The following is a 25,528-nucleotide window of genomic DNA, read 5'->3' as shown; positions in this document are numbered from 1 at the left end:
CTCGAATCAGGACGTCAACCCAGCCTCTTGACTCCATTTTCTTCTGTGTCGAGTCCACGTGTAGGCAGGATCTTGTTTCATGGTGGCACGGTGGCATGGTGGCACGGTGGCATGGTGGCACGGTGGCACGGTGGCACATTTTCCTTCTCTGCAATTCCAGTGAATAGAGGACTTTTTTCTCAAGTTCCAGCAAAAGGCCTGAGATTGACTCTGATCTCATCCAGTCGGCTTCTGCCCTGACCCAATCTTTGCGGCCAAGTGGATGGGATCTGTTGATTGGTCAGATCTCAGTCACATGCCTACCTTGTAGTCCCACCCACCTGACCACATGGACAAAGGGTGGGTGAGTCCCCAAAGAAGAACCAAGGTGCTGTGACCAGAAGGCAGAGAGTGGGTGCTGGGTGGGCCAAAATAGCCAGTGTCTTTGACGGTGGCCTCAGGGTTAGCGAATCAGTCAGTGCAGCATTAAGTGGACAACTGGGTGCTGACAATACTGATGCCGCCCAAGTCCTCCTTCCTCCCACACCCACCCGGGGAGCTGCAATCACCAGAGGACCAGGACCAAGCCCTCGGGCTCCCAAGGCACTGCCAGCAGTGTGGGGAGGCGGCCTCCTGTCCCTTAGCCGTTTTCCCCATGACAGTGAAAGTCATCAGAAATCATCACTAATTTGGATAGTTGAAGTTCCTCTATACCTTGAACTTGCCCAAATAGATCGTATGTGTTTTATTAATTTTCACAGATTCTTTCTGAAAGCTCTTTTTAAGAACGATGGGCCTTGGCCAGTTTGGCTCTGTGGGCCTTGGCCAGTTTGGCTCCGTGGTTAGAGCTCTGGCCCTTCAACTCAAGGGTCTCGGGTTCGATTTCTGGTCAAAGGCTTGTACCTGGGTTGCAGGTTTGGTCCTCGGCCCCGGTCAGGGCTCGAGCAGGAGGCAGCCAGTCGATGCGTCTCTCTTGAATTGATGTTTCTCTCTCTCTGCCCCTCCTCCCTTCCTTACACTCTCTCCAAAAGTCAATGGAAAAAAATGTCCTCGAGTGAGGAAAAAACAAAGAAAGAAAAGAAAAAGAAGCACAGAAGTTCTCTGTCCACTGCCCTCTGCCGTGGGGACTTGCGCTCAAAGTGCTCTGCTCCTCGCTCCCTCCCTGCACTGCCCCCCAGTCCCCCCCCAGTCCCCTCCCCCCCAGTTTCCTTTGCATCTGAGCTTCGCAGACTTCGGTTGGGGGCAAATCAGCTTTTCTATGTCGCCAAGTTTCCACACCACCTTTACAATAGCTGCCTCATATTTCAATCACGTTACTTTTATTTTACTTAAATAAATCCATTGTTTATTTTATTTACTACATATGAAAAACCAGCATCACTTGTCATAAATAAAAGCTCAATGAAAATAAACAATGTTACAAAATCTTAAGTAAAACAACAACAAACACCAACTCAATTCAACCAGGCAAAGGGCTTGAATAGGTGTTTCTCCAAAGAAGACACACCAGCGGCCGGGGGAAGGGGCTCAGCCGGCTGACCGGGGAGCGCAAGCCAAAGCTACAGCGAGGTGTCCCCGCAGACCTGTCAGGGCGGCTGTCACCGCAGCACGTGTGGCGACGACGTGGAGACATTGAAACCCCAGCGCACTGCTGGCGGGAATGTAAAATGGCGCAGCTGCTGTGAAAAACAGTAGAGCGGTCCCTCCAAATATTAAAAAGAATTACCATATGATGCAGCTATTCCCCTTCTGAGTGTGTACCCAAAGAACTGAAAGCAGGGTGTCGAAGAGATACTTGGCACCCGCGCTGGTAGCAACGTCCGCAACAGCCACACGTGGAAGCAGCCCAGAGCCCGGACGGACGGGTGGCTGAGTGTGGTCCAGTCATACAACGGACTGTTATCCCGCCCCAAAAGGCACGGGCATTCTGGCACCTTCCACAGCACAGGCGAACCTTGAGGACATTAGGCCAAGTGAAATAAGCCAGGCACAAAAAGACAAATGCGAGGTGATCCCACTTACATGAGGCACTTAGTCAAAATCGTGGAGACAGATGCAAAGCAGGATGGAGGGGAGTCATTGTCTAATAACCTCACTCAGGTACAGAGAGTCAGGTGCACAAAATGAAAATGTACAGAGATGGCTGGTGGTGATGGCTGCACAGCATCGTGACTATTTAAAACCACCGGACACTTAAGATGGTTAAGATAGTAGATTTTATGTTATATGTATTTTGCCACAGTAGAAGAAAATGGGGGGAAGAAGTTTAGCTAGATTCTGTGGCCTCCTCTCTCTCAGCACAGAAAGGGACATTGTTAGAGAGTTGTTAAAGACACACCCAGCTGAGGTGTCCTCCTGGGCATAGTCAGAAGGACTGAAGAAGAGTAGGGAAGGGAAGAACTTTGTCGCTGAGTGGCTATTGGTAACTGTCATGGTGGGTGCCACCTCCAGCTGTGGTGCTCAGGTTGCTGTAAGGACCAGTGAAAATTGTACCTCCTTTAACTGTCTGGCGGACCATGTTCTCGATCCCTGGACTTCCTACTGTCATCTAGATCAGAACAGGATATTTTAATTCCAAGGAAATAGATGATAATGAAGTGAACCAAATCCTAACCCAGCGGGAACAGAAGATAATCCTAGCCTTGGGTTTTTCTAATTTTCAAAACACGGAGCACTATCCTTGTGGGTGGCAAATGATCCTCAAAGACAGTGCCTTTCTCTCTCCTGGACTTGGACTCAAGGACTGAGCAGAAAGGAAGGGGGTCTGGGGGATAGATTAAGCTGATGCTTGAGTTCCATGGCTGTGTAACAAATCACCCAAAATTTAGTGGTGCAAAATGGCCATTCATTATGCCATGGGTTTTGTGGGTCAGAATTCAGACAGGGCACAGTGGGGGAAGCTGGTCCACAGTTGGAAGTTTTGAAGTCTAGGGCCTCCTATCATCTGAGGCTCATTCATTTACATATCAGTGGTTGGCACTGGCTTTTCGCTGGGAGGCCTCAGTTTCTCTCCATGTAGGTTTCTCAATGTGATCTCTCCAAGTGAGGGCTTGTTTGAGCTTCCGCCCAGCATGGTGGCTGTGTCCAGAGGACAAGTGTCCCAAGAGAAAGAGCCAGGTGGAAATTTTAGCACCTTTTATGACTTCACCTGGGAAGTCCTTCTTGTCACATTTGCTGCACTGTTTTTTAGAAGTGGATCAATCAGACTAAAGAGGATGGGGTGCTATTCAACTCCACCTCTTATAGGAAGAGTGTCAAAGGATTTTTGGACATGTGTTAAGTTGACTACAAGTGCCCTGAGACATGAAGAGCAACTCCAGGGCCTCAGACCTGTTTCTCTTCCTTCCCCCATGTGGCCTGTGACTCTCTGCCATGTCCTGGGTTCCCAGGAAAGGCCACCTCCAATCCAATCCAAGCTGATGGGGTAGGTGGTGGCCCCGAGGGAACTGCCCGATGACACTGGGAGCACTGCCCCTCCTTGTCGTCCTTCCCTCTGGTCAGGGAACTTTGCTAAGGGAGAGACTATAAGGGCTTCTTGGTGTCCTCAGAAGTCAGCAGTTCATAGGAAGCATTCATTCATTCACCCATTCATTTATTCATTCACCTACAAATCTTTTGTGACTACTTCCTATGTCCCCAAGGACAGTTCTCAGCACAGATGGCCTTGGTAAAGACAAACTAGACAAGCCCTCATCTTCTGGGCATGCTCCATGCAGAAAACAGGTCCCAGGTGAGCTGGGAAAGCCGCCAGCATGTGGACTGGGAAGGAGAAGAACCTGTCCCTCCCTGAAGCCACAACCTCTGTGAAGGGGGCTCCAGCAAGTCCCAGCCACCGCAGGACCACTAATGCTGCTTGGTTGACTTTGCTCCCAGGCCAATGCCCACACCCACTGGCTCTGAGCTCCTGGGAGACGCAGGGAGACAAGCCAGTGCCCTGAGTCACGAGTGTAAAGTACACCCAGGGCCCAGGCAGGCAGGTCTTGTGCAAGGAAGGGTAGGGTGTCATTAGGTGAACAGTGAGAAATGCCGCATTCCCTTAGCCCCTGAGATGAAAGATTGCAGCCTTTCTGCTCGGCCTTTCATCTTTCCTATTCCTCCAGGGGTGGGGAGCTGCAGGACCTGGGGCAGCAAAGCAGCGGGCAGGGTGTGAGTGCTCGGGTGTGCCTGTGTCTGTGTGTCCGTGTGTCTGTGTGTGAGTGTGTGTGTGTTAGCGTGGCCTCCCGGCAGCTGTCCCGGCCCCCACCTCACTGCACCCCGCCTGGCGCTAGATCCCCGCCCCTCGCTGTGCTGGGTGCTCTCTGGGCCCGCTCCCCCCTCGCCTAGGAGGAGACCCCCGGTGCTCCCGGGGTTCAAAGGCCCCGCGCCGCAGCTCCAGCCCCTCCGGGGGGCGGGGAGGCGAGGGGGTGGTGCGGGAGCCAGAAAAGCCTGAGCCCAGAGCCGGCCAGCCCTGTGCAGGGATGGGTAGCGTGCTCTGAAGTTTGTGACCGCGGCAGCCAACTCCTGGCGGGAGCCGGGACCAAGCGACTGAGCGGCCGCCTGGAGCCCCACAGCTGGAGGGTGAGGCCAGCTGCTCGCGGCCCCAGAGCCCTTCCGGGGCCACAGGAGTGCGTCCTCCAGGCCCGGTGCTCCCGCGCCTGATCGGGGTTCATGGAGCTGGGGCTGTGGCTCCTTTTTGGGCTCACAGTGACCTCTGCCACAGGTAAGAGGGAGGGGCGGGGCGCCTCTTCTGGCGGGAGCGCACACAAAAGGACCCTGGTGTGGGGGGCGTGGGGAAGGCTGCATTACGGGGAGCAGCCTCTTGCCTGGGCTGGCCATCCCTGGAGGCGCCTGGGGGAAGGCTGGGGCCAGAAGCGGGTCATATGGACTACCCCAGGAGCTCTGGAGGTTGCATGTAGCCCACGCGCAGACTGGAGACCTGTGGCCTGAGCCGACTTGGTCAGTTTTTCATGAAATTGGGAACTTTTCAATAAGTTTGCAAACCCTTCAGAAACTGTGCAAAATGATTGCAAAGTTTTGAGAAAGCGTGCAAAATGCTTGCAAATTTCCAACGGGTGCAAATAGCTTGCAGACTTTGCAGAAAGTGAAAATAGCTTGCAAGCTTTCCACCAAGTTTCTGCAAACTTTTCAGAAACTGGGCACATAGCTTTGCAAACTTTTTAGAACATTTGGCATAGCTTGGAGACTTTCTAGAAAATGCAACTAGCTTGCAAACTTTGCAGAAATTTTGGTGGTCTCCTTCTGCCAGGATTTTGGGGGGGGTGGCTGGGTGGCATGCATACTCAGGAGCCCCTCAATCTTTCTCCTGCAGGATTGGTGCCTTGTGCCCAGCCTGGGGAAGCTGGTGGGAGCAGTGTACCCCAGGCCCACCCTGCAGCCAGATCTGAGGGGGACATTGGGGAGACTGTGGTCACCACCGCAGCACAGGGTCCAAGTCCCCACAGCCCTGGGCAGAAGCAGGGACCAGGTTGGTTTGGGGAGCAGGCGGCTGAGGGGAGCCCTGTGCGTCACCGAGCCAGACGCTGCACGTGTTTCACCTACAAGGACAAGGAGTGCGTCTACTATTGCCACCTGGACATCATCTGGATCAACACCCCTGAGTAAGTGAGCCCAGGCAGGTGGGGATGTGCCTAAGAGGGTGGGGGTTTCCCATGCTAGGCCATAGCCTCACACTCCCAGAGGACCTGGTCCCACCCCAGCCCCATCAGTCCAGAGCCTTCCCTGGTCCAGATTCAGCTCTTGCTGGGTCTTTTGCCAGCCCAGGTTCCATCTGCAGGTCAGGGTGTGACCCCCATCCCCTTGGAGGGCCTGGTCCAGGAGAAACCCAATCCCAGAGTTTCTGATCCGGTGGAAGGGGGAGCCCTCCCTCTCAGTGAAATGAGCCAGCCAGAGGGATTAGATACCTGAGAAGTCCCTCTGAGATGGAGGAAGCCCCAAAGTTCCCTCCTGCCCCAGGGGCTAAGGGGGCCATCCCCCCTCCTGACCCTGCCAGGCTCCAAGGAGTTTCAAATTCCTTGAGAGAAGCCTGTCACCAGGGAACAGGGAACATGGGGGTGGGCTTGGCAGGGCCTGGTGGAACCTGCTGATCAGGGTGAAATTCCACAGGTGCCAGGCTCCTTTCCTCCCAGGGGTCACGGGTCCTCCTACAGGCTAGCTCCTGTCACCCGCTGTCACCCACAGCCTCCCTAAGGGCTCCTCTCCAGTCCCTAAGGACTCTCTCAGGACTGAGACAGTACTGCCTGAGTTGTCCTGGGTCTGCCTGGCTGTGATGCCAACCCTCTCTCAGGCCATGGATAGTGCTCTGCTGTAGGAGAGGCTGCTGGCTTCCCAGCTCACCCCCTCGATTCAGGAACCCCTTCTGCAGAGACACCGTCCTGCAAACAGCAAAGAGGGCTTGACTCTGCTCTGGTGACCAGCCTCCTAGGCTTTGTCCTTCCCATCTCTAAAATCTGGGGCTTGGACCAGATTCTCCACATTTCGTACCCTGGGTGTTCTTGGGATCTCTTGGGACTCCCAGAGCCCTGCTAAGGATTCTTGTAGAGGAGCTGGTGTGAACAGGAACCCTGGGCCTGGAAAGGAAACTTTGTCACCGTATTGGGAGCCACCTTGATTCATGTGCCTCATGGTTTCCTCCATCCCCAAGCCAAGTAACCTCTGAGCACGCTGGGTAACACCTCTGACGGCCTCACTTCCCACCTTGTTCCTTGGACACCTGGAGAAAGAAGTGCAAAGCAGGGTAAACCAATGGCCGCATGCCTTTCAAACCAGGTGACTTCACAGTGAGACCTCTAATGACATTTAGATAGATCTGGAATGTCACCCAGTATGCCAGAATGGCAGGCAGGTGACAGGCAGCTTCACCCAGCAACCCGGGCACAGGCACAGGGTCCCAGGCACAGAACCCCCACCCTCGGTTTGAGGCGCAGGGTCCGGGGCACAGAACCCCCACCCTCGGTTTGAGGCGCAGGGTCCCGGGCACAGAACCCCCGCCCTCAGTTTGATGCTCTGTTGCTGCTGTCTTGAAAGTCTTAATACTTTCTGAACCAGAGGGTCCGTGCTTGCATTTCATCCTGGGCCCCATGAATGATGTGGCCGACCCTGATGCTGAATGGGCCTGCCGGGCTGTGCATGCTCAGGCTCCTACACACAGTCAGTCCACAGCAGCCTGCCCCGTTAGCTTTCCGTTTATGGGGAAGATGCAGCGATACGTGGTCTGGAGGGGTTCCTAGGCAAGGCTGCCATCAATTGCCTCCATCCTTGGATAGTGATCAGGGTCACCTTTCCTTATGGCCCCCAGCACTCCGACACTTGTCACGATTCTTATCCTGCTGTCATTGTGATCTGACCAAGTTAGCCTCACAGCCCCAGTGCCCAGGGAGGTGAACTGCGGGACCGTCTTGCCTTGGCAAGAATCCCAAGCTGTGGATCAGTCTAGAGAAAGAAGGAAGCCAACCGGGTTAGGGGCAGGGGCCGTGGGCAGAGGAGGACGGCAGGGGAGGAAGAGAGAATTCGGAGGCCGCCGAGGCCCTCTGCCTGTTCCCAAGCCCCCGCACGGGCTGGGGGAACCCATGGCCTGAAGTGCACCGGGGGCCCAGCCAGCGCCCCCCGGGGACCCTGCCTCAGGATTCCGAGCCGTCCCGCTCGCCCCAGGTGGAGCCGTGGGCCTTTGACTTTTCCCAGGACAGTCGACCTGCAGACGGCGCCTCGCCGTGTGATTTACACCTTCCTCTCTTCCCTGACCCTGGCTCATTTTAAACACTAGGCAAGGGATTAAATATGGTGTTTGGGAGTCTCGTGAGCTGCTCAGGAAACAAAAATGACAATAGCCAGACTTGAGGTTCTGAAGCTAGACAAGCAAAATTATTTTTATGAGGAAGGTTTTCGGACGGTCTTTCCCTTCCTCCCTTTCCCCGTCCTCCCCCCTCCTTTCTTCTTTCCTTGCTTCCTTCCTTCCCCAAACTCTCCGTTGATATGTAGACCAGGCCACTTGTTATCTTTAAAACATCTCAGACAAGTTGCAATGTGAGAAAATGGGCTGTAGGGTCAGAAAGGGGGTGTTTGGAGAAATGAGAGTCTGAAAAGGGACTCAGCTGCGCTGAAGGAGCAGCGTGGGCACAACTGGGTTCTCCAGGCGCCCTCGGAGCCTCGCCTCTCTCAGCTGTCGCCCCCTCTCCTTTATCGACCCCCCAGGTCTCTGGAAACTTCTCCAGGGTGGGATTTCCTCCCTGCCCTGCAGCTGGCTGCTCTGAGGACCCAGAGGGTCTTGATCCTCATGCCTAAATAAGAGTCTTGGACTTTGGGTGTCCTTCTTCCTACTGCCCATTGAGTCTGGGAGATGGACACAACCATCTACTTTATCTTGGAAGGACGTTTGCAAGGTTGCGGGCTCTCTGTGAGTGTGGTCCTTTGTGCCACCATTAAGGACCTGAAAGCCACAGGAGGGATGCTGGGGTTTCTGCTGAGACCTGCTCTGCTGCTCGTGTGGCGTTAACGTCTGGTTCAGGCACGAGAAACCACTTACTCCCCGAAGTATCTTCCAGGTGTGAAGCGGGAGGTTCTCCGGTTCTCCTGGGTTTTCCCACATGCTTAGCTCTTCTGGACACGCAGCACGCAGCACATGAGCTCGGGTTAAGTCCTGCCACTTGGTGATGGTTCTTGGCTTTGCTGTCACTGTGGCTCTCACGTGCAAGGCTTTCCCCCACCAGTGAGGCTCCTTGCTCCAAGGGGGCATGGACGCTCTCCACAGGCCCTCACTTCCCTGCAGACGGGTGTGGGAGTGAGGATTTTCCCAGTGATGCCGCCCATAACTCCCATCGTGTCCCGCCAAGGTCCATGGCCCCCAAAGAGGAAACCAGTGTGTCCTGGGCATCTGCCCTTCTTGTCCCTGTGGAGGCAGTGAGATCACCGCTAGTCCATGGGACGGTATGATTTTCATGGCCTTCCTTGGCCATGCTAGGAAGCCCCTCAACCTTCCCCCAAACAACCTGCCATTGCCAACAAAAGCAAAAACAAAACCCCAAATCAGAGAAAACCACATCCCATCACATGGTCGTGGAGAACTGGCCAAGAGAAGATGACAAGGGAGAGGTAGTGAATAAGCTGTTCCATGAGTATCCTTATAAAACAGAACTTTCCTACGACGTAGCAGGGAATTGTATTAGTCAGGGCCTCCAGAGAGACCGAGCCCACAGGACCTGTGTGTTTGTGTGTGTGTGGATATACATGTCTATAGAAATACACAGAGAGGAGTTGATGTTGCAGGCTGAGTCCAGAGGCATTCTAAAGGCAGAATTCCTTTCTCTTCAGGGCATCTTAGTTTTTTCTGTTAAGGCCTTCAACTGATTAGATGAGGCCCACCACACTATGTAGAGTAATCTGCTTTACTCAAAGTCTCCTGATTTAAATATTAGTTACATCTAAAACATACCTTCCCAGATACACCTAGACTGTTGTTTGACCAAATATCTGGGTACCATGGCCCAGCCAAGTGGACACACAAAATTACTCACACAGAGCTATCAGTTCTAACAATACTCCACAGTGGGCCAGCCCCTCTGTACCTGCCACTGTACACCTGGCTGGAGAGAGGAGCCAGCCCATCAAATGGCTGATGGGACTTCAGGACACCCAGCAAGTAGCCTCACTTTGTTCCCAAGAATTGAGGGAACCTGCCATCTGTTAATCCCTCCAAGGTCATAATGAGGGCCATTGTGATGCTGTAACAGTGACAGTGTGTTTCAACGCTCTGAGACACATGGGCCGAAGAGTAGGAATGAATTTATGAGAAGAGCAGTGCAGAGTGTTTGAAGTCATGACTGCGTTGGACAACCTGGGATCTACAACCCCTACTCATGGAAAGACTCCAGACCCAGGGGCTTAGACTTGACACGTGGCCTGGGGTTGGTGCCACCCTCTCTCTGCACCCCATGTAAGGTGCAGACATTAGTTAACTCTAGGATAGTGACCTACTTGGTCACCTCAGCTGCTCCAAAACGTGCTAATGCAGACTCAGCCCAGCAGCAATGACATTCATTTGGGGTTCTTTTCCTTCCCAAAGAAGTAGAGTAAAAATAATAATCATAATCACTAACACAACTTGTATTTTAATGTCTTCTAACCACAAAAAGGCAACAAGTCAACAGATTCACCTTTGCTCCCTGTGTCATCTAAGAAAAGCATGTCAGCATGCTCCTAGGAAGAGACATTCCAAATTGTAGGACATCCCAGTGGAGTGGGTGGATCTGGAACCCCAGCTTCTTGCCCATGTGGGGCCAGCTGTGCAGCCACCGTGTGATTTCATGGACCCACTAACAGTCACCTGACCCGTGAGCCACGTTGGGGGTGTTGTTGATGGAGATGCAGGGACAGTGTTTCTGGCTATCACGACAGCCATGGAAATGCAGATGGAGGTGGCGGCAGCATCGATGTTGACTGGGATGCCTGTGAGTAAAGATGGGTGAGGATGGCATGAGAAAATACTTGGGACACGCTCGGCCAGTGTCTGGAATGCAGTGAGCGCGCGGCACCTGAGAGGCATGACCATAAAGAAACTCTGCAGCCTCCTTGCCGGGGCCCGGGCCCTGCCTGCCGAATCCTGTCCTGTGGTCGGAGGACACCAGTGAGTAGAGTTCTCTCCCAGGCTTTGCCGAGGGCGGCCTCCTGGGGCCATCCAACCTCGGTCTTGCCCAGGCCCCCCGGAGGGCTTGGTGGGAGGCCTGTTAGCATCCGATCTGCATACGGTTTACAGACCCTGGGAAAGGTGTGCCAGGCTGCTGCCGCTGATAAGCGGCTTGATAAGGATCCTGGTGGCCAAAGGTTGCTCCAGGCTTGCTGAGATTTGGTCCCACCCTGTGTGTCCCTCCTTCCTTGTTTTCTATTGCTTCCTGTTCACCTGGGGACATAAGGGAAGGTTTGGGGAAGAGGACCCATGTTCTCTGCAGCCAGTGGCCTGGGTTCCCTCTGCTAATGGGGAGACCTGACGGTGACTGGGGTTTGGCCTTGCGGGATAATTTGAATGATCTGCTTAGAGCCCCCGTGAAAGGCTCGCGACGAGACCTTGGTAAGGGTCTGCCTGCGTTCTTCTGCTCAGAGCTGACTGTCCAGCAGAGTAAACATAATGCCTTGTGATATGCAGACTGAGGACCTCATGGGGCCCTGGGACCCTCGTTCCCAATGTCACCCAGCACTGCCCAGTACCTGAAGTGTGGGTGACCAGGAAGTAGTCCCAGGAAGTACTATGGACAGCTATTCGTGAAAAATAATAAATAATGACGCATAAGAGAAGATGATGCCCGCCAGACTGACAATGATCTTGAACTCAGAGCCTGACTGATGGTGGTTTATTTTAGGAGTTTTTTCCTTTCATTTCTTTATTTCCGTCTCCTCTCTGGAAATCTAGCACGTGTTTAGATTCTGATTTTGAGTTCAAGTAGCTGTCTCTTAGCACATTTCAAGGCCAGACGTGTCTTTAAAATGTGAGGGCCTTGGGGCTCCATTTCAGAGTTGGCTGCGGAGGTCTGCTCACACCAGTGACCTTTCTGTTGGGGTCACTTGGCCCAAAGGCCCCCTTTCTGCCCGGAAGGGTCTAGTAGGTGAGGGTCCGTCCAGGTGCAAAGCTGGGCCTAATTGAAAGGCAGCTGATCCTGGCTCCCTGAGAAAAAGAGTGACTAGAGCCTGGGGGCTGTTTCATTTGCAGCCAGAAAACTTGGTACACAGAGGTCATGACCCTGTGTGACCCTGGAGGGAGAATTTGGATTTCTGCTACAGGAAAGGGACTTTGCAGCTCAGAACTTGGCCTTAAATCTGAAGGCAGATAAAAGCTGTGACATCTCTGGTGCGGTTTATTCCTGTAAGAATTTGACAAAAAGGACACAGAGAGGTGGAGCGCTTGCCTTCAGGAGGCCCCGCGGCGGAGCTGGCACCCTGCGCCTCTTCTCTCCCCGCTGCCCATCCTGCGCTGGGTACACAGCACCTCAGCGAGTCCGATGGCACCTGGAGAGGGGCCCCCCTTCTTCCTCCAGGTAGCCCCGGGAAACCACAGTCAGCTTTGGAGCACATGAAGCTGTTCATATGAGGAACTGACTGGCTATGCTTCTGTGTCATGTTTCTGAGGGAAATAGCGAGTTTCTTAAAATGGTGCACACATGTACGCACGCACACATGCATGCACACACATGTGCACATACATGCACATACACTATCTCATTATTTGGAATAGGAACCAATTTTATTTTAGAAAATAAATCCAGACAGTGGCCACAATATGGATGAACTGCTTGTCCAGACAGTATTTGAGGTGTGTCTAGCTCCTGCTCACCTATTAAATCCCCCAGGAACGGACGAGCAGGACGGGGCGTCCAGGCGACTTCCTCATCACCCCCTCCTCGGGGGTCTCAGGAGCCAAGAGCTCTTAGAGAACTTGGCTGTGTTCAAAGGCCAGGAGGCACAGGCCTCTGACTTTTATGGCCTCAGGGCCAATGTGGCAGAGGCCTTAATGCACAGTAACTCTAGACCAGGGCAGCCAGGGGCCCTGTGCTCTGGCCCAGTGATTTAAAAAGCAGAGACAGATGCATTTCATGAGAAAGGTGCAGAGGCCGATGAGGTTCTTTCTCCGCGGTGGCACAAATGGCCCATGGTGGACAGTTTTGCCCACGATTTGGGGAGTGTAAACAGCTTTGCTTAAAGGCCGAAGCAAGTCAGTGAGGAGGCAGAGTGTACATGTCTCTTCTGGATTTCATAGCTCTGCTTTCCACGGGTTTCCTACAGGGTCAAGAGCAGGGTGAGGGGAGGGACGCTCTCCCTCAGCAGCAAACTTTAAGGAGATGCCAAAAAGTCACCAGCGGAGATAAATACAAATTACTGTATTTTTTAAAAAAAATCAAAGAGAAAACATTTCATAATCGATAAAATATCAGCATTTTTAATAAAGGCAGGACCTGTGCTTCCCGACTTCCCTTGCCCACCTGCCCTACTCCTGGTCCTGGTTCTTGTTTGGAGATAAAGCGTGTATCCCTCGGGGGACTCAAGTCTTCTTAGTTGGAGGCAGGTGATCAATGGCTCGCAGCTACCAACAGGCCACAGACAATTCGACCTGGAGGAAAACGAGAGTGTGTGTGTTATCTTTGCATGGGGAGTGTTCCCTAGGACTTTAATCCTTCAGGTGAAATCTCCTGGAAATTAGCAAGGGTATCTTCTCTTGCTCCCTGGGGATTATTTAAAGGGATATGTGATGGTTTCTGCATTTTAAAAAAATCCCTCCACAGATACCCCCAAATTTAAAAACAAGGCCTGTTCCTTCTTTTACCCCTTCTCTTTCCAAGGCTGGGAACTATTTTGGGACCCATCTGTCTGCAGCTTTGCATAAAGTTATAATGAGGTCGTGCCAGACAGATGTGGATTTCTCGTGCCTACATTCAACCTGGAATTCGTCAGGGTCGCTGGGGGCTGAAGAGAGAAACTCTAGCCTGACTCGGAGGACGCATTTGGGTTGTACCAGTAGGAGGGGAACCAGCTAATCTGGCGGATTCTGTAGACCGTGTCATCCCCATGTTTCGGAGCAGTTTGTGGCTCTAATTTTTTTTATGAGCTGTAACTCTTCAAAATCCACACCGCGCAACAAACACAGGATTTTTCTGTTACTCTCCTCTCCTCTGAGCGCCCCGCTTCCTCTAAATGTCCCTGCACGTGCTCTCGCCGTGTCCGCAGAGGACTGTGTCTGTGTCCCGGTGAGTTGGTGGCCGCTACAGTCTGTGGCTTTGGGGTTATTTTTCGGCTCAGTTATATGGTAACAGGACCTGGAAGCTTTCTAAATACAGTTGCGGGCTCCCGGGGACCTCTTACCTTACCGCGCATTCGGTGTGGCTTCACTGCTGGAAGGAAGGGCTCGGGCCTTCTGCAGCGAAGGCGCTGTTGTGGAGGATGCTTACGAGACAGGGAGGGCCTTTGAGAATTTGGAGCTGGACGGACCTTCCCAGGGATCCAGCCCTTTCATTTCTCAAGCCCAGTGGGAAGACGCTCACACGGGGACTCTCAGGGAGCTAGTCTTTCATTTGGACCTGAAACCTGGGTCTGCCATTCTGGCGAAGCCTGTGGTTTCACCTCTGATGCTTCACTCGTCTGTGCAACCTGGTTTCTCCACCTTGGTGCTGATGTGGCCTGCAGGGGTCCTTATCAAGAAGTAGCTCTCCAGCTTCTCCTAATCCAGAGACCATATCCTCTCCAGGTAAACCCTCCCAGATGGGCGAGTTGAGGGCAATAGTAGAATGCCAGTTAATAGCCAAGAGTTCTGTATACTTGGGAGATTGGGTGTGGCCTAAAGTCGTGGCTAATTCAGACTTCCTCCTTCCTCCCTCCCTCTCTCCCTTCCTTTCCTTCCTTCCCTTACTTTCCTTAGCAGATATTTATTATTGAGATATTGAAGTATTATTGAACACCCATTCTGAGCCAGACGCTGCATTGGCTGCCCTGGGTGCAGAGGGGAGCGAGGCAGAAACAGTCAGTGATCCTGGGTGGACAAAGCCCAGCTGTTGTCGACCCCAGATGCAAGAAGGAAGCCACCCCTGCAGTGTAGGTGAAGAAATGATCCCTGTTCTTAGGTCTGATTGGTGAGGGTCAGCGCTCAACTCTCTTTTTACATGGATATGACTCTGGTAAAATTCCCAAACAGTTAAGTCCAGGATAAACCCAAAAGTTGTTTTTTGCGGGGGAATCCTTTAAAAAGTTAACCACTAACCCATAGCACATTGCTCGTTCTTTTGATATTTTCAGATATTTTCGGCTATTTCAAGGCTGTGGGAGGAGGACCTTCCACATTGGGGGGGGCTGGATGAGCAGTCTGCCTTGGGGTCTTCTGACCTAAAGAAGCTAGAATTTCTGCAGTGGAAGTAAAACTACAAATTGCCAGTTTGCTCTACGTTGTTTGTGAGCAGAAAGTTTGAGTAATACTCTTTAGAACCAGAAAGTGTGCGTACGTGTTTTCTGCTTGTATAACGAGGTCACTGAGGAGCTGCATTTCCTGGCCTGTTTTCTTTCCTGGTGGCTGGAAGGGCACCCTATGGCTGTCTGGCTCGAGGCCTGGCCCACAGCAGACTTTTGCAGCCTCTGATGAGTGGACAAGGAATACATTCGCTGGAGGATAAGACTTCCGAGTGGTCAACCAGGGGTCAGGGGCTGGGCTCTCGCATCTTGGAGTAGCATGCTTGCTTCCACCTGCGTAAAAGGCAGTCTGATCCAAACCAAACATTTCATAGTGGGCACACCTGGGAAGAAAGGACTCCTGCCAGCTGAGTTTGCTGAGTTTTGTTCTGATTCTGAATGCATTTGTGTATGTGTGTGTTTTGTTGCAGTGAAGGAAATCTCTACTTGTTCCTGGCAGCTGTGGAGACTGGGTTTTTCTATTAAACCCAAGAGATGCTGGTCGCATCAGTCTCAAGAAAGTGAGTTCCAGGTCAGCTAGAGGTCACTGGTCACAAGCAACAGAAACCTAGTCCAGCTAACACAGCATAAAAGGAGTTATTGGAAAGACACAGGGTAACCCACAGACAGGTGGAGAAGCAGCCCCAGACTCAGAAAGGAGAGGTACCAGGACAGGACTGGAGGCCCAATGGCACAATCAAACACACAGGCAGGATGGGGCTCCTGGTGAACAGCAGCAGCTCTGAGTACTTTCTGATTTTGAGTTGCGCTCTACTCACACTTGTCTTGGGGAAGAGAGGGCCTGATTGCACAGCTTGGCCACCTGATCAGTTCTTAGGCAGGGGGAGGTTAGGCACAATGATTGACAGTCTCACCAAGACCTCACACAAGGATGGAGGGCTGATTCCCAATGGCAGAGAGGAGATTGGATTTCAGGGGACAAAAAGCAACCAAAGTTGGCCTCAGGCTCTAGAGAATTGAGCCTTTAAGCCTTTGAGAGGGGTACTCCTGTCTCTGAGCTGGTGTTGTCCTTGTCTCCATGCTTTGCATACAGCTGGGCCCACTAGACAGTGATCGGAGCGAAGGGATGCTTTTATAGGCTGCTAAATATTCAGCCACTTCCGATAGTGACTCCATCTTGTCTTACTTTAGAACAAAATTCTTAGCTAGCTGTTCTTTCTGGTTAAAGTTACAGCAATAGTAAACGAAGGGGACCCATACTTCTTTGCCCAAGACGATATTGCTAAGCTCAAAGAGCAGGTGAGTGGTGCTGGCTAAGGAAGGAATTCAATAAAATCTGAAATCGAGCCGTAGTTAGAATGTGCGTTGGAGTCTGGAAGTTGTTACTCTGGGGATTGGTGGGAGGTAGTATCTAATGACCATGGTGCCTGGCAGCTGGGGCTGCCTCCTGCTTGCCTGTCTGCCGCCGAGAAGTGAGCCACAGGACCAGTCTGTAGAGCCGCGCCTTCTGGGCAATGTATCCCCTGGGCCCAAAGGAAATACTGCCTTTGCTTCCCCATTTTAGGAGGAAAAGTGACTGAAGGAGGTAGATGGTCAACTTGACATTTGATTGTGATGTGGAAATGTCTTATTTGTTGGTGAGACACTCAGTCAGAACTTAGACTTTTTAAAATGGAAAGCAACTCTATACAAATAGTATCAAGTGCTAAGTTTGTCACCATGTCATGTGATCTGCCTGGCTTTGCTTTACGGGACATCCCATTAGATCAGGGACTGTAAACTTAGATGTCCATAAGGGCCATACAGGTGACAAAAGTGAGCAAAGAAGGACAGGTGTAAAGCTACTTGGAGTGGTGGGGACTGGGGCAAAATGGAGCGATAATGCGCAATGCCTTTGTGAGCTCCATATGATTGCTGTGTTGGAGGGCGGGGTTGGTGTTAGCATAACTTCAAGTTATTCAAGAGAAGCTGGAATTTGGGATGTTTATGTGAAATTTTCAGCTTAAAGAACCCCTTTGCTGATTGAATAAAGCCCATAAAATGCCAATTTGGTGACCTAAGTTAAAACTGTGTGTACAAGGCCACTTGTCTGTCTTGTTCACAGATGCTAGCCCAGAGTCTAGCCCAGGCCTGCTCAGCAAAAACACTCAGGAGATATTTGTGAAGTGCTATTCAATGGGTGTGCATGTGTGTGTGTGTGTGTGTGAAAATTGGGTTTTTGAGGGAATGATAGTTTGATAAACTTTCCTGAGACTTTAGAATTTGGCCAGTGAAGCTCCTTTTGCTGCCTTTGTGAATATCTGTATCTTTCTTTTAATATTCAGGTGTAGAAGCGAGTTTCCTGATTAGAAAGATGGAGATCATTAATTCACTTATGAAAAGGCAGCACTGAATTTAAAAACAGAATCTTAAAAAGAAAAGAAGTCAGCTTTCCTTATTTAAAAACTTCTTGTAGAGAGAAAGAAAATGCTTTCAATATGATGCTGCCAATGAAGAATGAATACGGGCGATTTGGAAGGTTAATATTTAATAACGTTTATATGTGACATTTGGGGAAAAGTGGCAAGCAAGGAACACAGTGATAAATAAGACTCCGACATCTCCATCACTGAGCAAATAATGAATGTTCTGACCGTGTACGATGTGGGGCAATTTATCACACAAAGACGCCACACTAGATGTTGCATCTGTAGGTGTGCTGGAGGGTGTCTTGTTTTGTCTAAGAGCATCTGGGTTGATCTCATCTGCTTGTCTTTGGCATGGAGCTCTGAGTTATAACTGAAACACTAACAGATTGAAGAGCTGCCTACCTTGATTAAGAACTGTATTCTCCAAACCCTATAGGCTAAAACAGTTGGGCAGAGAGTATACTAGTCAAAGGTTCTCAGCCAATTTAACTGCATTTTCATGGTTCCACCATTATGTGTTTCCAATTCACCATTCAAAAAGCAGTACATGCCAAAGAGCACTCAGACAACTGAAATACAAGTGCTTATTAGGCTTGTATGTGGAATGATGGACCAGCCAAAAGGAAGGATGGCAAAGAGTGGCATTGCTATGCCAAATGACTCTCCAGTTCTTTATTACCCTTACCCCTCTTTATTGCTTAGTCACACATCTCAAATGCAGAACTGGTAGAGGGGATATTTCTGCCTGATAAAACTGACTTGAAATCTCAGACTAAGTAAGCAATAAGAGTAGCCAGCATTACCTTACTGTTAACTCTTGGTAAGTATTTTCCATGCAGTGCCATGTCTCAGCCAATCTGTCCAACAGCCCTTTTGTAGATCAGGAAACTGTTGAGAGGGTGGAGTGACCATCATGTAAGTGCTTTACAACCTAATGATGGAATTACCAGATAGCCCTTCTCTGCACCCTGTGTACCTTGCACATACCTGTATGTATGGGCTTATATTGTTCCCTTTACCTGCTTTCATACCCCAGTAGCATGTGAATTCCTGAAGGCACAGACACACACATGCCTTTCTGTATCTCAGTAACTCGAATAATACTAGGTGTTATCTCACTATATGTATAGTGAATGCTTGGCTACTGTTGGAGTTCTTTGTAATGAAATTTTGTGGTTATTGAACTCTTTAGGTTGGAAAGAATTCAGGGTTGTTGGACTAGATTATCTCACAAATAACTACCAGCAGCTCAATCAGGGGTTTCCATTTGTCCAACCTGGTGCTAAGTTTATGGCAGGTACAGAAGACCTACCTCCTACTTTAGAGGAGCTAGTGACCCACTCTTAGAGCTGGTCAAGAATGATCCCCACCTGGGGCCCTTTGAGCCCCAGGGCTGCCTCTGCCACTCCTCTGGCCATGTCTGCAATCCCACTGCTAGGAGTCTATGGGAGAAAGCCACAGATTGTCCCTTCTAGACCATGTTCCATATTCAGGATCCTGGAATCTCCTACCCAAATATCCCCAGGCCCACTTCCAGGGTCTGACAACCGGGGACAGAGCAGGGCTCCAGGGACATATCCTGAGGCCTACAGGATGGCCGAGGTGTGGTTGCCAGCAGCATGAGGGGTAGTTGGAGCTTGGGGGTGCGTCTGTATGGGAAGGGATGAGCCCTCCCCCCTGGTGTGAGGTGGCGCAGCATGAAAGAGGAGGTGCTGAATTTCCTTGGTCTGCCATCTTTCAACACAAACTCCAAGGACCCTCAGAATTCTAAACTCAAGACTGACCTTCCAAGGTGTTTTGAAGCCACATTTGTTCAGGTACAAGGGTAGACTGTCTTATTTAAGAGCTTATCAGATTGATTTACAACCAGTCAATTTTCTACCTGTGGGAGGCGGGCTCCATGGGAACTGGGACTCTTGTTAGGGATGGGCCCGGGTCAGCCGGCAGAGCGCACACATCAAACACCTGGGCTGGGAGCAGGTTCCCCACCTCTCCCTGTGAGAAACTAAGGCGCATACCCCTCTGTAATCATTTCTGAAAACAGCAAAGGATTGTTTGCATACTAGCTCTTTGCCCTTGGCTGCTGGCGAAGCGCTTAGCGTCTCTCTATTAACTAAGAACGCGGTGCGTCGCTTCCTTCCTTAAAACACTCGGAGTTTTCGCTGAGGCTGAGTAGCTCTACCTACAGAAATGCAGAATCAGCTGATGGCAATTCCAGATGCAGGTCTTGCTGTCGATGGGAAAATGGGAGCCTTGTATTTCCTTGTGTGTGATTTTCACTGAGAAATGGGGCCTTTTCTTAATGTCAGCACTTAGAGATTTAATGTGGCCCCATGGCTGGAAAAAATATACCTTTAACCAAATCCTGCCTCACAACAATGTCTGTATTGTTTGGCTCCCCCCACCCCCATTTCCCATTCCTGAGGAAAGATTTTTTTTTTTTGCAAAGGTGATTCTCAGAACAGGACGGACTGGTGAGCATAGACTGCTCCGCTCTGGGCCAGCCTCGGTTCAGAAGGGAGTGCCACCGGCGTGGTGACATATGATACACGGTAGCATTCCTCAGTCCCAGCCCAGCAGGGAAGAAGTGAGGTCTGGGTGTGAGGTTACAATGGGGCACCCCCACTTTGCCCTCACCACCCCAACAAGGCTCCATGGTGTGTGTTTCAAATTAAAGTAAATTCAATTTGATTTAATTTCGACAATGTGGAGAGGATGTCAGATCCCCCTTTGAGGTGGATGATTGGTGAGACTCTGTGGGGTTCGCAGAAACCAAGGAGGTTAATTCTGGGGACTGGCAGTAAAACCGAGACTTATTGGAGAAATGACTTTGGGCCACATAAGTTTCCTCTACTTATTGGTAATTTATCCCCCAAATTGTGCTCAATGGTGCTAATGAACTAAGCACAAGCTTTGAACTTTTTCCCACGGTGCTGCCGGCAGCCCTGTCCCTGCCCTGCGAGGGACAGCCTGGATGCGCTCGAGCGGAGAAAGTGACTTAAACGTTTATTGTTCCGAGTGACACCATCGCCCTCCTCCCAGCGCTAACCATAAACAAAGTTGGTAAACAGTTTCAGACTTCTCTTCATAGGCCGTTTCCCAAGGCGGGCTCTGTCATCGTCCACCCTCACAGGCAAGGAGCGTCCTCTGAAGTCTCTCCGAGGCAGGGACGTTCAAGGCCAGGGACGTCTCTGTGGCCGTGTTTGCGTTGTTGTGGTCCAGCCAGTGCCGACTGCAAGGCCCCGTGGAAACTGAAGAAATCCCAGGATGGGCGGGTGGGTTCCAGGCCAGCCTCGGGCTGCGGGTTAGGAAGGCGTCACTTTGGTACCGATGACCAGGCCAGGCGTTGGCTCAAGGGTGGGACTGGGACCGGCATGCGGGTCAATGGGAACGTCTGTGTCAGGGGTTTGGGTATAGGAAGAAAACCAGAACTGCCCAGCGAGGACTGTGGTTCGGTCTTGGAAAGACAAGGGCCCATGTGCCCACACCAGGCATCTGCTGGCTCCCCACAGAGAGCCTGGCTGCTGGGAGGCTGCAGAGATGGCCTCCTCTAGCTCCCCCAAGTCCTCCCCACCTTTCCATCCCCTTGTCCCCAGCACACTTTTGGGGGTTGAGGGGAAAGAGGGGTGAACTGTTCACTCCAGAAGCTTCCTCAGACCCAAAGCACAGGGGAGGGTGTGGACACCAGGTCCTGGGACATCGCTGCACCTCACGACGCGTTCCTGTGAGTTCGTTCAGCAGTGACCCTAACGCTGCTCTGTGCTTCGCAGGCGCACTGTGCCCTATGGACTGTCCAACTACAGAGAAAGCTCCCGTGGCAGGAGGTCCGTGGGGCCGTTTCCGCGGAGCCCACAGCCCTCCAAGTGGACACGGCGCTGCGCTTGTGCGACGAGCCGCGACCTGGCCTGCGAGCACTTCTGCACCCGAACCCTGGCTGTCGGCAGGTAGGACGCCCGGTCAAGTTGGATCGTTTCCAGGCATCTGTTGTCCCGCGGGGCGGGCAAGGCTGGGGCGCCCGGTTGCGCGGGGTGCCGGGGGTGGCCGTGCCCTGACCCAGCATGCCTGCTGGGGAAGAGGAAGGCGTGACTGGACACCGGAAACCCAGCCACAGGACGTGCGGGCGGGTTCATTGAGCCGGCCTCCCCCCACAGGACCTCGGAGGCAGCGGAAGGACCGGACCAGGGAGAGGCGGTGCTGGCTGGCGGGGCGGACGGAGCGCTGCGTCCGAGGAGGTGACGCTGCTTTCCCAGGCGTCACACCTTCGAGGGCATGTATGGGGGTGGCATCTAGCCTGAGAGGTGGCCAGTGGGAGCCCCGCTGCACGTGGGGTGCCCCATAACAGGCAGCAGTGCCTTTGGTAAGTCATCTCTGAGGACAGAGCAGGCAGAGGCTGTGGACAGCCGCTCGTTGCCCTGCCCCTGGCCAGCCTGCCCTGGGCCTTAGGAGTGACCCCTTGCGTCCCTTGTGGGTCAACGTGGTGATGCTCAGCCTGGAGCTCCCTGGGCCTGGCAGGGAGCCGGCCGCTGCTGCTCAGAGCCCCTGGCCCATCTCCCCAGGCCCACAGCAGCACGTGGTCTCTACAGAGAAAAACAGAACAGATCATTTCTTGCTTTGCAGCCACTGTCTCTGGACAGAGGTGAAGTTCATCCGCTCCCCAAATTTGTTTTATTTTTTTTGTACCTGCTTCTTTCTCGTATGAGATCCTCAGGGTTTCCTGCAGCCAGCCTGGATGCAGTTGTCAGTCTGTCAGTCAGGACTCATTATGAGTGACCCGCCCACACGGCTGCAGTGGGGTGGTAATTCATGCTCGTAAGAACTACCTGGAGGTGGCGTGGGTTCCTACAGGGACTGATCGAGGCGAGATTAAACCCTGCTCGGTATACAGGAGGCTTCCAAATTGGTGGCAGATCGTGCCTGGTCGCCCGGAGAGGGATCTGTCAGCATTCATAATAAAAATGGAGAGGGAGGAGGGGGCTGAGGAGGCAGAGAGAGGTCCCTGGGGAGCATGAGTCAGGCCCCAGCTGGTCCTGCTTTGCCTCTTTTTTCTTTCCTCTCCTCCTGCCTTCCTTGCCCCAGACCCAAACTCCTCTTGGCGAGGGAAGGGTGTGATTAAAACCATCCATCCGTTGCATCATTTATACATTCCCCCATGCATTTGTTCAGCAAAGATTTGTTGAGCACCTGCGACACGCCGGGCACTGTTCTTGTTGGGGACACAGCAGGGAACAAGGCAAAGAGTCGGCTTCATGGAGCTTAAATAGTGAGGGAAGCAGATAGCAGACAAATACATCCGGCACTGAGTGAGATGCATGCGGGAGAGCAGGGAAGCGGGACAGGAATTGAAGTGTTGGGGGAGGTTGCTATTTGAGGTTGAGTGGACAGGGTCATTGGCATGAAGACCTGAAGTTAGAGAGGGGGTGAGCCAGAGGGATGAGAGAAGGAAGGGGATTTCAGGCAGGGGAACAATAAGTGCAAATGTCCTGGGGTAGGAATGTGTGGGTGTGTTCAAGGTCAGAAGAGGACCTGCATAGGAAAAGCATGGCCTTGCCTTTGCTGTTTTGGTTACTGAGAATGGTGGCAAACATGTCCCACTGGGGCCTGGAAAGTTACTGTAAGAAGCTTTACTTGGGCAGAAAAAATCTTTCCTTATAAGCCATGGCCCCTACTTTCTCGCAAGACTCGAGGGAGTAATCTCCAGACTCATATTGTCAGAGCGGGAGCTGCCGCTGCCCTGAGCATATGATAGAGATGGGACTGGTCTGTGGGAGAGCTCCCGGGCCGCGTCTGCTGGGTTGTCGTCACACCGTCCCAGGTGCGTGGCAGGCACGGAAATTGCCGAGAAGCACAGGAGAGGAGATTGGGTTCAAAATGGGGAGCGTGTTAGACATGGGATGGGGAGAAGTTGCCTCTCAGTAGAGATCTTCAGTAACACTCCTTTTTCTTTTGCCCCTTTCTCCAAGATAGGTTGAAATCAAGGACAGACCGAGCGAGTCGCCTTTAGACCTCCACCCTCAAGGGCTTGCCCGGGAGTGGAGTGACCCCTGCCTCAGCCTGCCCGCTCCGCCTGCTGTGCCAGGAGCCCTCCGGAGAAGAGGCCTGCCGTCCTGTCTCAGGAAGGCCTCGGCTCCTGCCCCCACGTGGTTCACATTTCCACCTCTTTTAGGACGAAGAATGAGTTCTGCCTGGGGGAGAAAACCTACCCAAAGGGGTCCTCACCTAACAACACGCCCCTACCCCAAGATTGCCCCATCCAAACGGCCCCAGTTTCCCTAATGGGGACCATGATCCCAGATGCGCCCTGGGGCCTGACACCCTGGGCATGGCTTTCCTGCAGGAGACGGGTTTGGGAGAGGCACGGCGGGGAAAGCTACTTGCTGGCTTTCGACTTAACTCTTCTTGGCGAGTCGGTGGACGCCAAGGTGACTCTTTGCAGGTGTAAACAGGTGTCCATCTCATAGTTGCCACAGCACACTCAGATCCTAACGCAGGGGGGCGGCGAGCAGTGCAGGTGCCAGCTGGGGTGGCCGCAGACGTGGACCTAGCTGTACGGGTCTTGAGGCGTTCGAGGCTTATGGGATCTAGACAGAAATGTTCAGCTGTGTATGGTACCCACCAAAAGAATATCTCAAAAAAAACCCACCCCAAACACAAACACAAAGAAGAAAGGGGGGGGAAGAGAAAGAAGAACCTTGATGTCTGTGACAAGGGGAGAGTGAGCAGCTTCGGGGCCTGAACGCCGGGCAGGGCGGCATCGTGCGCCATGGGCTTGTTTGCAGGAAGCCACTGGGATGGCAGCCCCAGGTCAAGGCCATTAGAGTGAATCCCATATTTGCTGTCAAGAATAAATGTGGATCTTTGGGGAATGGCTTCAGAATAAGCCAGGAACACAAACTCTCTGTAAATTATGTAAATTCCTATTTATCTGTATAATTGGAAACAACTGGGAATTGTGGTGCCTGCCTGAAGGTCCACCGTCTTGTTCAGCTGCGCTCTTGCAGCCACGCTGAGATGACTGCGTCTGAGCGTGGGATGTGGGTGTGAGCTCATCACGGGGGGCAGGCCACCTGCCTCCCCCCACAGCAGACGTGAGAACTGGCATTGGGGTGCGCGCTGAGGTCGAGACTTGGGGATATTTAAGGTGGTGAATGACAGAGTATTAGCCTTGACCAAATGTTAAATACTCTATGAGGATCTCATAAGTTATGGCAGGTATAAAAGTGAATGTCTACCCGAGGAAACGAAAGGGACTGGTTTGCTGGCAGGCTCGTGTCTAGTTTAGAGAAGCAATTATTTATTGTGAAGCTCTTCTCTCCCTCAACTGCTTTTTGCGACTCTGTTAAAAAGTAAAGCTGCCCTACGTAGAGAGATTTTACGTTGCGTTCTGAATCCAAGCTCATATTCCTTAGAGTTTGAATTACATTTTTAACACGCATACTCACCGGCTCGGTGGCAAGACTGTCTCGGCGAGAGTTCCATGCATTGTGCTAACGCTCATGAAGTACTGCCGAATGCAAAATAAAGGAAATCTCAGCGTTTGCTCGGGTTTGTGGGTTTTTCTCGCTGGTGTTACAGGCCTGGCACATCACTGCCGCACGGTCCTCTGGGGCGGGCAAAGGCTGTTCGAGTTCGAGAAGTAGACCCCCCAAAGTCAAGACGAGCCAGACGAGCTGGGGCTGCTTGAGCACTAAGGAAGGAGTAGGACTTGGGGACCATCCGAGGAAGATGAGGCATTCGAGCGGTTGGGAGGAGACCGGTGTGGGGAGAGAGCTGGCCGCTTCCCCTGGGACCCTCGGTTCCCCCACGTAGAATGTGGAGCTTTCTGTTCTGGCCCCGCAGGCCCGGGGCTCGAGACGGTTCCAGGAGGAGGCGCAGCCAGAGGTGGGCCTCGTCAGCTTTCGGATGGGCGTTTTGTTTCACTTTGCCGCTCACGGTTCTTGAGAATTAGTAGCCAGAAGTGACCACATTTTGTTTGATCTTAATCTACCAAGTACAATGTTCTTAAGCCTTTGAGACTTATAAGATGTCTCTGGGAGTTGAGAGTGTCAGGAAGGACGGGGCTTTTCTTCATTTCCGCCCCCCCCCCCCTTTCTCTCTTTCTCCTTTCTTTTGAGTCAAGAACTGGAGACCATCAGAGGCAGGGAACTGGACAGAGACCCAGCTAAAGAGCAAAGAGGAATCCAGTATTCTGAGTGGGTTTCGTCACGTTGAACCTGAGAAAACCCAAGAGCCTCTTATTTTAATTCAACTCATTTGAGGAGATTCTGACTTTG

At 52.1% G+C, this 25,528-nt stretch overlaps 1 protein-coding gene across 2 annotated transcripts; it reads left to right on the top strand.

Moving 5' to 3' along the window:
• Positions 1–3,986: 3,986 nt before the first annotated feature.
• EDN3 (endothelin 3) lies at positions 3,987–24,801 on the top strand. Of its 2 annotated transcripts, XM_081149063.1 has the most exons (5): positions 3,987–4,678; positions 5,288–5,576; positions 21,029–21,202; positions 21,410–21,490; positions 23,223–24,801. In XM_081149063.1, exons 1-5 carry the CDS (start codon positions 4,627–4,629, stop codon positions 23,257–23,259), a joined length of 633 nt encoding a protein of 210 aa, XP_081005189.1. In that variant the 5' UTR covers positions 3,987–4,626; the 3' UTR covers positions 23,260–24,801. The 2 variants fall into 2 exon arrangements, with proteins under 2 accessions (XP_081005189.1, XP_081005190.1); XM_081149064.1 differs by lacking the exon at positions 21,410–21,490 and having other exon boundaries at positions 4,193–4,678; positions 23,223–24,793.
• Positions 24,802–25,528: the final 727 nt, after the last annotated feature.

The sequence above is a fragment of the Miniopterus schreibersii genome (assembly GCF_964146895.1).
Source record: "Miniopterus schreibersii genome assembly, chromosome: 10".
Classification (NCBI taxonomy): domain Eukaryota; kingdom Metazoa; phylum Chordata; class Mammalia; order Chiroptera; family Miniopteridae; genus Miniopterus; species Miniopterus schreibersii.
The sequence above is the reverse complement of the archived record's forward strand: the minus strand, read 5'-3'. Positions and strand labels throughout refer to the sequence as shown.